Source organism: Trichechus manatus, unplaced genomic scaffold, assembly GCF_000243295.1.
Source record: "Trichechus manatus latirostris isolate Lorelei unplaced genomic scaffold, TriManLat1.0 scaffold00087, whole genome shotgun sequence".
Lineage (NCBI taxonomy): Eukaryota > Metazoa > Chordata > Mammalia > Sirenia > Trichechidae > Trichechus > Trichechus manatus.
In genome coordinates, this window is record NW_004444023.1 from 7013742 (window position 1) to 7024302 (window position 10561).

Here is a 10561-nt window from a genome sequence, read left to right on the forward strand (position 1 = left end):
AGAGACAGGGGGACCTCATACCATCAAGAAAGCAGTGCCAGGAGCAGAGCGCGTCCTTTTGACTGGGGTCCCTGCGCAGAGAAGCTCCTAGTCCAGGGGAACACCGAAGAGAAGAAGGCCGGCAGAGAGAAAAAGGCTTCCCCTGGAGCTGACACCCTGAATTTGGACTTTTAGCCTACTTTGATTGTGAGGAAATAAACCTCTCTTCGTTAAAACCATCCACTTGTGGAATTTCTGTTATGGCAGCACTAGATGACTAAGACACCATGTACTGAATACCACCAACCCAGGAAGCTCACCCAAACTTTGGTGCCTAGAGTTTTTATTGGGGTGTCATTATATGAGCATGATTGTCCAAGTGGTTAAACTCAATTTCCAGCCCCTCTGTAGCCCCACCCCATCTCCAAAGGTTAAGCTGATACCTCATGGCTCAGAGCCCCAACCCTGTAATCACATGGTTGGTTTTTCAGTGTGGCCAGCTCCCATCTTGAGTCATTTCCTTAGCATAAACTATCAAAAGGCCCACCATGAATAACAAATATACTCCTATCACTTGTGAAATACCAAGGGTTTGGTGAGAGGTTCAAGTCCACCCAGAAGTGCCTAGGAAGAAAAGCCTAGCAATCTACTTCTAAAAAATCTGCTAGGGAAAACCCTGTGGAACATAGTTCTACTCTGACGCACATGTGGTTGCCATAAGTCAGAAATGGCTTGGTGGCAACTGATGGCAGCAGAGGTTACCTCTCAGGAACCAGGGACAAAGGCCAGAAAAATTCTTTATTATGTAAGGACTATCTCTCAAATGGTTCAGAATTCAGGAGATGCAAAAAAAAAAAAAAAAGCTTGTAAATAATTATCATCCTCAAATCTCAGAATCTGGATTTAAATTTACCCCATATTCCATTGCCATTGAGTTGATTTGACTCAGAGCAACCCTATATGACAGAGTAGAACTGTCCCACAGGGTTTCCAAGACTGTAATCTTTACAGAGCAGACTGTCACATCTTTCTCCCACAGAGTGGCAGCTGAATTTGAACCGCCAACCTTTCAGTTAGCAGCCCAGTGCCTAACCACTGCGCCACCAGGGATCTTTAAATGTTGTTGTTGTTCGGTGCTGTCGAGTCAGTTCCAACTCACAGCAACTCCATGTACAAAATAACAAAATGCTGCCCAATCCTGCATCATCCTCACAATCGTTGATATGTTTAAGCCCACTGTTGCAGCCACTTTGTCAATCCATCTCGTTGAGGGTCTTCTTTTTCACTAATTCTCTACTTTAAGTGAGAAGAAATAAAATCCTTTATAAAGATGATGCCTCCTACTGTAAATCATCCAATCTAAGATAGCTATGGTTGTACAATATACCACTATTTTATGTACCACTAAGAAAAAGTTCTCCATTTGAATATTTCATGCCATCAATTACATGCCGCTTCCTGTGAGTCAGAATCCACTTGACGGCAAACAACATGTGAGTGAAATGTGCATCTTGCAATTGACAAAATGCAGCTTCACTCAAAAGAGGCTCAAAAACTTCCAGACTCATTTACAAATACCAGCAAATACCCATTGCTGTCAAATTGATTTTGACTCATAATGACCCTATAGGACTGAGTAGAACTGCCCCATAGGGTTTCCAAGGAGCCGACGGTGGATTCGAACTGCCAACCTTTTGATTAGTGGCCAAGTTCTTAACCACTGTGCTACCAGGGCTCTGCACCAGCAAATAGTAGGGTAAAAAAAATGATAATGTAGTATTTCGTTGAGATTTCTTACTAAAATAATGAACCATCATAGTCCAATTACAATTTATGTAACATTATAATGATTCAAAGATTCAATGCAGGTATTTTATGGGAAATTTTTATGTACATTTAAGCATATATGCTATGTATTCACAATTACGTTATCCTAACACATGTGACCTCCCAATACAATTGATTCATTTTTGTAATAAAAATAGGTACAAAACTCTTACATACTCTGAGATTGTTCTATTTTTTGCTGTTTTCTGACAAATGTATTTATATACATATTTAGTACTTTCTATGATACTGTCTATTATATCACAACAGATAAATGACTTCCTTCATAAAATAATAACAATGAGAACATGATTTCGTAGATTCATGAAAATATAGAACTCGTTCCATAATATCTGCCCTAGTTTCTTAGTGCTGCTGTAACAGAAATACCACAAGTGTGTGGCTTTAATGAACAGAGGTTTATTTCCTCACAGTTTAGGAGGTTAGAAGTCCAAATTCAGGGACCTGGCTCTAGGGGAAGGCATTATCTTTGTTGCCTCTTGGGAAGGTCTTTGTCTCTTTTCAGCTTCTGTTCCTCAGTTCCTTGGCCAACTTCATGTGGAGTGAAATCTATCTTCCTCCATTTGTGATTGCTTCCTCCTTTGCCTAATCTGCTCCTTTTATCTCAAAAGCAATCGGCTTAAGACACACCCTACACCGATATGGCCTCATTAACATAACAAAGAAAACCCCATCCCCAAATGAGATTACATCCACAGGTATATTCTTCTTGTTGTTGTGTGCAGTTGAGTTGATTACATTGAGTCGATTCCAACTCATAATGACCCTACAGGACAGAATAGAACTGCCCATAGGGTGTCCAAGGTTTTAATCTTTTCCAGAGCAGATTGCCAGGTCTTTTCTTCTGCAGAGCCTCTGGTGGGTTCAAACCATCAACTTTTCAATTAACAGCTGAGCGCTTAACCATCGCATCACCAGGTCTCCTTGTCACAGGTATAGGGGTTAGGATTTACAACACATATTTTTTGGGAACTGCCATGCAGTAAATTATTTAATATGGCCCTTTTAGCCATGCATGTTCTTGTAACTTCCACACAGTGATTGGGTGGGACTATGCAAATAAGGTATTTGTGGCCCACCAAGGGGAATGGACAGCATTGCTAACAATGCAAACAGGTGCATGGCAGCTTGTGGGGGTGGGACAATGCAAATAAGGTGTATGGAACCCTGATGAGGGGATTGGTCAGTTTTGCCATCCCACTAAGATTAAAAGAGAGTCAATCCCAGAGTAGATGGGGGGACCTCACTACCACCAAGAAGAAGACACGGGAGAGGAGATCACGCCCTTTGGACCCAGAGTCCCTGTGCTGAGAACCTCCTAGGCCCAGGAGACAGACAGAGTTGTAACACCAGAGATGATGCAAGATGGTGAGAAGTGACAGCAGAGAAACGGCAGCAGCAGAACCAGAAGACAGGTGCGAGATGGCATGGTGGGCATCTGGGCCTACAGAGCAAGACAATTACAGTGGTCATGCGGACTCACGGAATGAGAAAGCTGGAGGCCTTCAGGAAGGAGGATTCCTGGTGGAGTGGGGTGCCCCGAGGCACTTGTCGGCAGAGACAGGCTTGCCAACCCACGGAATGAGAGAGCTGAGTGCCTTCTCTTAGGAGGCTTCCTGGTAGAGTGGGGTGCCTCTGAGCACTTGTAAGTGGAGCTAAAGAGCTTTGTAACACTTGATCAAGCAGGGCAGAGGCCACACCGAGGGGCCCAAGGGCCCAGGGGCCAAGGGAGAGGCCCACCTGTGGGCAAGGCCAAAAAGCTGTCCTGACTGAAGAACTGTATCTTGAGTTTTGTCTGATCCTGAATTGTAACCTGTTACTTCCCTGATAAACCCATAATCATGAGTATTGTCTGTAAGTTCTGCACGGCCATTACAATGAACTATCAAACCAGCAGAAAAGTAGAGTGTGCCATGGGAAGGATGGCTGGTGTCAGAATTGGTAAAAAAGTTGGAGATAGGAGGTACGCCTGACCTCCACCTCATAGGAATCAGTCTTGGGCTGATGTTGATGGGGAATCCCCCTGCCCTTATGAAGTTAGAGGGCCTCTGATGCCACTGTGTCATATTTACAGGGACACAATTCAATCCATAACAATACCAATTCTCTGATACCAATGTAGCTGAATTTCATGCTGACAGCATCCTCACAACCAGTATATATAAAGATGTTCCTTTCTTTTTGTATTCTCTGGGCTACACTCAATTGACAGTTATTGGAAAAGGTATTTCTTTATGTCTGGCAGTCTACCTAGTCCAATTCTCTGATGAGTAATGAGGAGTGAGTTTGAAAGAAAGCTTATTCACATTCACTGCAGTCTTCAGGTTTCACTCCTATGTAAACTCTGTGGTACAATGAACTATTCCCTCTCAATGATAACTTTCAGATATTCACGTCCTTCATAATTTTTCTCCTCTATGAGACGTCTGATGTAAAATGAGTCTGAATTTGTGGGAGAAAGTTTTCCAACACTCACTGCATCCATAAGGCTTCTCGCCTGTGTGAGTTCTTTGGTGTATAATAAGATGTGATTTCTGAGCAAAAGATTTCTGACATTCACCACATTCATGAGGTTTCTCTCCTGTATGTGTTTTCTGATGTACAACAAGGCTAAACTTGATAGGAAATGTTTTTCCACATTCACTGCATCCATAGGTCTTCTCTCCTGTATGTATTCTCTGGTGAATAATGAGGCTGAACTTGTGGGGGAAAGTTTTCCCACATTCAGTGCATTCATAAGATTTCTCCCCTGAGTGAATTCTCTGATGGATAAGGAGATATGACTTCTGACTGAAAGCTTTCTGACATTCACCACATTCATAAGGTTTCTCTCCAGTGTGCGATCTCTGATGAATGGTGAGGTGTGACTTTTGGGTGAAAGCTTTCTGACACTGACTGCATTCATAGGGTTTCTCACCTGTATGAGTTCTTTGGTGTAGAATAAGACTAAACTTGATGGAGAACATTTTCCCACATTCGTTGCATCCATAGGGTTTCTCTCCTGTATGAGTTCTCCAGTGAGTATTGAGAACTGACTTTACACTAAAGCCTTTTCCACATTCACTGCAATTATAAGGTTTCTCTCCCATGTGAGTTCTCTGGTGTCTAATGAGCTCAGACCTCTGGATGAAGGCTTTCCCACATTCATTGCATCCATACGGTTTTTCTCCTGTATGAGTTTTCTGATGTAAAATGAGACTAAATTTAAGGGGGAATGTTTTGCCACATTCACTACACCCATAGGGTTTCTCTCCTGTGTGAGTTCTCTGATGGTTAACAAGCTGTCACTTATTGCTGAAGCCTTTTTGACATTCATCGCATCTGTAGGGTTTCTCTCCTGTATGAGTTCTTAGCTGTAAATTAAGTTGTGATTTATCATTGAAGCCTTTCTGACATATACGACATTCAAAACATTTCTGTCCTGTGTGAGTTCTCTGATGTTTATTAAGGCATGACTTATCAGTAAAGGCTTTCCCACATTTATTGCATTCATAAGGTTTCTCTCCTGTGTGGGTTCTCTGGTGTAAAATGAGATTGCACTGCCGGCTGAAGGCTTTCAGACATTTATTGCATCCATAAAGTTTCTCTCCTGTGTGTGTTCTCTGATGCTTGATGAGGTCTGACTTCTCGGAGAAGGCTTTCTCACATTCACTGCAGTCAGTGTTTCTCTCCTGTTTGAGTTTTCCAGTGTTTAATAAGCTGTGACTTATGGCTGAAAGCCTTTGCACATTCATTATAGGCATTGTATTTTTCTATAGTATGAGTTTTCTCATACTTAGTGTGAAAAAATAATTTGTCATATTCATGCAGCTTCATTTATTACACAGCTTCTATTCTTAATAATGTGCTCTGGATTAGGTCTCAAGTGTTTTCCAAGTGTGTCAAATATATAAGATGTTTGCTGAAAAGAAACATCAATGTTTGAGCTCAGATGAGATATTTTTCCAAATTCATTATTTTTGTGGTGACTCGCGTCATTTCAAGGTTTCCTTGGTTTTCTTGGTGCCAGTCTGAATGTTTATCGATTTGCCAGGCATCTTCTAGGAAGGATACCAATGAATCAACCATGACCATGTAATAGAAGAGGTAGAATCTCATAGCAAAGGCAAAGGAGAGAAGAGGAAGTGAGACTGTGGGTGTGAAACAAAAGTCAGAGGTATTTATAAACAGAAGGAGAAAAAAAAGGGAAGAAACTACAAGAGGTATGAGACATACATAACATGAGAAGAGGAGAAAATTCATGAGCGCTTTAATATATAAGAAAAGGGAGCTGAGCTAAGGCCATGGATTAAAGGATATCAGGTAAACTGAGATGCCAGGGAGAAAGAGTAATGAGGAAAGCAAGTTCCATGATGAGACAGAGAGGAATCTGATCAGAGTACATAAAAGAAGGAAGTGTATTGTTTTACAAACCAAGCAAAATAGGGGCCATTGAAAGTTAACGGTGGTGAAATAATTTGGAAAAGCGAAGTGAGGATGAATGCACAACTTGAAGAATGTAATCAAATGTCACTGAATTGTACTGTAGAAATTGAGATGGTGTGTGTTTTGTTATGTATATTTTCACCACAATAAAATTTTAAAAACTATATATGATAAATAAAAACAGAATTTTAAAGCAAAACACACACACACACCAAAAAAAAAAAAGCAAGAGTTGTAATATGGAGTAATTAAAAAGTGGAGGCAATATTAAGGTATCTGAGGAACTCATGCCAGCTGTTGAGTTACATTCAAAGGTTTAAGAATTTCAAGAAGATTTTTCCAAACAACATTACAGAGGTATCTCCCATTACTGACCAACTGTGTTTTTACTCCCATTTCTGCCATAGGTTTCGTTTTTCACTTACTTACCTGGATGAACTTGACTCTGGATTTCTTCCTCTACTATCCATGGTTTTCCTTGCTCCAACTGGAAGACTGTATCTGCTTTGGGAACTTCATACCCTATTCATGGGAAATTATACAGGACCAATGGATCCAACTACTTGGGCTACAAACCTTTCTGAAAAATGAGGAAAATTACATTTAAAGGGCTGGACCATTTGCATTTTAGCAAAGTAAAGGCCTTTTACTTGAAAGGTAAGGGCAAAACCCTCTTTCAGGGGCCAGAAAGGTACTAAGAATCTATGACATATGAAACTCAAGTCTAAAAATGTAAAGCACTTATGAGGCCCCACCTCTTTTAGCACTGGGAAAGGAAAGGCAACTGACTGGGTATACTTCGTTACCCAGTGAAGCTCTACTTACCCACTGATACTAGGTTGCTATAATTCTCCAACATGACATCTTTGTAGAAGTTCTTCTGAACAGGGTCCAGTAGCTGCCACTCCTCCCAGGTGAAGACCACAGCCACATCTTTGAATGACAGTGAGCCCTGTAACAGAACATTCAGATTCATTCTAAAGGGATTACCATTGGTTAGTATTATAAAGATAAGGGGGAATTTTTTATAATAATTTTTCTCATGGTAAGTCATTTGGCTGCCTACTGTGTACTAGTTTTGCATCGTTGTTGTCAGTTGCTGTAGATTTGATTCTGATTCCTGAAGACCCCACGTGCAGTAGAACTGCTCCATAGGGTTTTCAAGGCTGTGACCTTTAGGAAGCAGATTGCCAGATCTGTCTTCTGAAGTGCCTCTGGATGGGTTCGAACTGCCAACCATTGGGCTAGTAGATGAGTGCTTAACCGTGTGCACCACTCAGGGACTCCTTAGTTTACTTTGTAAATACTCCTCGTATGCTTTGTAAATGTAAATAATACAAACACCAAACTTTTCCTTAAAATATACTATCCTTGTGTATCCATTCACAAATATTGAATGAACATACTATTCTCTTAACTGTATGTATTATCAAGAAAAAAAGGTAACAGTTTCCATCGAGTTGATTCTGACTCATGGCAACCCCATGTGCTGCACAGTAGAACTGCCCTGCATAGGGTTTTCATGGCTGTGACCTTTTGGAAGTAGATTGTTAGGCCTTTCTTCTGAGGTTCCTCTAGGTGGGTTTGAACTGCCAACCATTTAGTTAGTAGCCCAGCATTTTATCATTTGCGCCACCCAGGGACTCCGTATGTATTACTGCTGTTGTTGTTGTGTGCTGTCACGTCAATTCTGACTTATAGTGACCCTATAGGACAGAGTATAACTGCCTCATAGGGTTTCTGGGCTGTAATCTTTACAGGAGCAGATTGCCAGGTCTTTTATTAAACCTCCTCAAATTCATTGGAAAAGCAAGTGGGAAATAAACATATCAACAAACAACTCACCTGGGACTTGGTCATTTTCTGCTGTTCTTGGACTCAGTCAACAACTCTAACACCTAGTCTGTTCTTGATTCTATGTGCTCTTCTCTGAAACTCTAGTAGGTCTCTAGCAGGTCTGGTAGGTCTCTAGCAGGTCTAGTAGGTCTCTAGTTGATTCTATGGCCTCCTTTTCCTTCCCTCATAGGAGCTATCTTATCCCAGGAAGTCCAAACTTGAGGATTCAAAGCAAAATCACTGTGGCTGGAGGCAGTTAACAAAGCAGAGCTGGTAGATAAAGAAAATAAACAATTAGCCACCTTGGAAATAAAAAACGTATTCATTAAAGTAATAATAAAATGAAATAATAAAATGAATGTTACTAAACATGAGACTACACTTGGCTGAAAAAAGAGCTAATGGATTAAAAGATCATATTGATAACTTCACCTAAAAGGCAGAGCAGAAATAAAAGGTGATAATATAAATACAAAGGGGGTTTTGTGACAAGTAGGATAGACTGAGGTCCAAGCAGGATAGACTGACATGCCCGATAAGATTTCCAGAAGAACACATAAGAGGGAAAGGGAGAGAAGCACTATCTGAAGGGAAAAGTAGCTTAGAATATTCCAGAATGGTTGAAACGCAAAGTCTTCTGCTGACATTTCACATTGAGAACTGGAGAGGCTCGACACAAATAAAGCTGCACATAGACACATTTTGGTGAAGTTATAAAATATCTAACAAAAAGAGAATATATTAAACACTATCATAAAGAAAAGATAGTTCACCTACAAATGAGACTATTGGAATTAGCAGCAACAATAGATCCCAAAACACAATGGAGTAATAGTTTCAAAGTGCTAAGATAAAATAACTCTCAACCTGAATTTTGGATCCAAATCACCACTACTGGGGGCAAAACAAAAATATTTTGAGATAAAATTAAAAGTAAATGAGTTAAGCTCATCTACTAAACACAGATCATGAGATATAAGGTTTAACAATAAAAAGCACATTTAATTATATGTGGCTTTCAGGAGACAAAACCCCAACCTACTGTCAAAAAAAAAAAAAAAAAAAAAAAAGGAAAGCAGATGATATGGGGCCAAAACATATATAACAGGGCAATATTAATCAAAAGAAAGTTGTTGTAGCAATGCCTTTGAAAGCTTATCATTTTAAAAATTGTTAAACGATGTATTTCACCAAGAAGAAAAGAGAACTAAGAGGGAAGGTGGGAAGGAAAAGGAACAAAATTATAAACAGAAGCTGGTTGTATTGATTGTTTAGAAGATACATACATGCATATACATGTACATATATTCCTAAAGAAGATGAAAAGTGAAACAAAACTACTGATGACAATAACCGTTTTGGGGCTAGGTTGTATATACATATATTTGTTGAGATGTTTCAACAAATGGATGCAGTGCTAGAGGTGCTCACTTGTCTATGCCAAGAAATTTGGAAGATAGATACCTGGCCAACCAACTAGAAGAGATCCATATTTGTGCCTATTCCAAAGAAAGGTGATCCAACAGAATGAGGAAATTATCAAACAATATCATTAATATCACACACAAGTAAAATTTTGCTGAAGATCACTCAAAAGTTGGTGCAGCAGTACATCAACAGGGAATTGTCAGAAATTCAAGCCAGATTCAGAAGAGGATTGCTGGTGTCAGATGGATCTTGGCTAAAAGCAGAGAGTACCAGAAAGATGTTTACCTGTGTTTTATTGACTATGCAAAAGCATCGACTGTGTGGATCATAACAAATTACAGATAACATTGCAAAGAATGGGAATTCCAGAACAATTAATCTTGCTCCTGCGGAACCTGTACATAGACGAAGAGGCAGTTGTCCATACAGAGCTAGGGGATACTGCATGGTTTAAAATCAAGAAAGGTGTGCATCAGGGTTGTATCCTTTCACCATACTCATTCAATGTGTATGTGAGCAAATAATCTGAGAAGCTGGACTATATGAAGAAGAATGTGGCATCAGGATTCGTGGAAGATTCATTAACAACCTGCATTATGCAGATGACACAACCTTGCTTACTGAAAGTGAAGAGGACTTGAAGCATTTACTGATGAAGATCAAAGACCACAGCCTTCAGTATGGATTACACCTCAACATAAAGAAAACAAAAATTCTCACATCTGGACCAGTAAGCAACATTATGACAAACAGAAAAAAGACTGACGTTGTCAAGGATTTCATTTTCCTTGGATCCACAATCAACGCCCATGGAAGCAACAGCCAGGAAATCAAATGACGTATTGCACTGCGCAAATATGCTGCAAAAGACCTCTTTAAAGTGTTAAAAAGCTAAGATGTCACTTTGCTGACTAAGGTGCGCCTGACCCAAGCCATGGTGTTTTCAATCACCTCATATGCATGCGAAAGCTGGACAATGAATAAGGAAGATCAAAGAAGAATTGATGCCTTTGAATTATGGTGTTGGCGAAGAATATTGAATATA

At 40.1% G+C, this 10561-nt stretch overlaps 2 protein-coding genes across 2 annotated transcripts; both read right to left on the minus strand.

Annotated features, from left to right (window-relative positions):
* Nucleotides 1-4226: 4226 nt before the first annotated feature.
* Nucleotides 4227-5828, minus strand: LOC111821475 (zinc finger protein 300-like). The gene is made up of 2 exons (XM_023736215.1): nt 5534-5828; nt 4227-4947 (listed from the first exon to the last, which is right to left on the minus strand). The coding sequence occupies exons 1-2, from the start codon at nt 5641-5643 to the stop codon at nt 4227-4229; spliced, it is 831 nt and encodes a 276-aa protein (XP_023591983.1). The 5' UTR covers nt 5644-5828.
* Nucleotides 5829-6621: 793 nt separating this feature from the next.
* LOC101347437 (zinc finger protein 613-like) lies at nt 6622-8112 on the minus strand. The gene is made up of 3 exons (XM_023736481.1): nt 8098-8112; nt 7078-7204; nt 6622-6774 (listed from the first exon to the last, which is right to left on the minus strand). The coding sequence occupies exons 1-3, from the start codon at nt 8110-8112 to the stop codon at nt 6674-6676; spliced, it is 243 nt and encodes an 80-aa protein (XP_023592249.1). The 3' UTR covers nt 6622-6673.
* Nucleotides 8113-10561: the final 2449 nt, after the last annotated feature.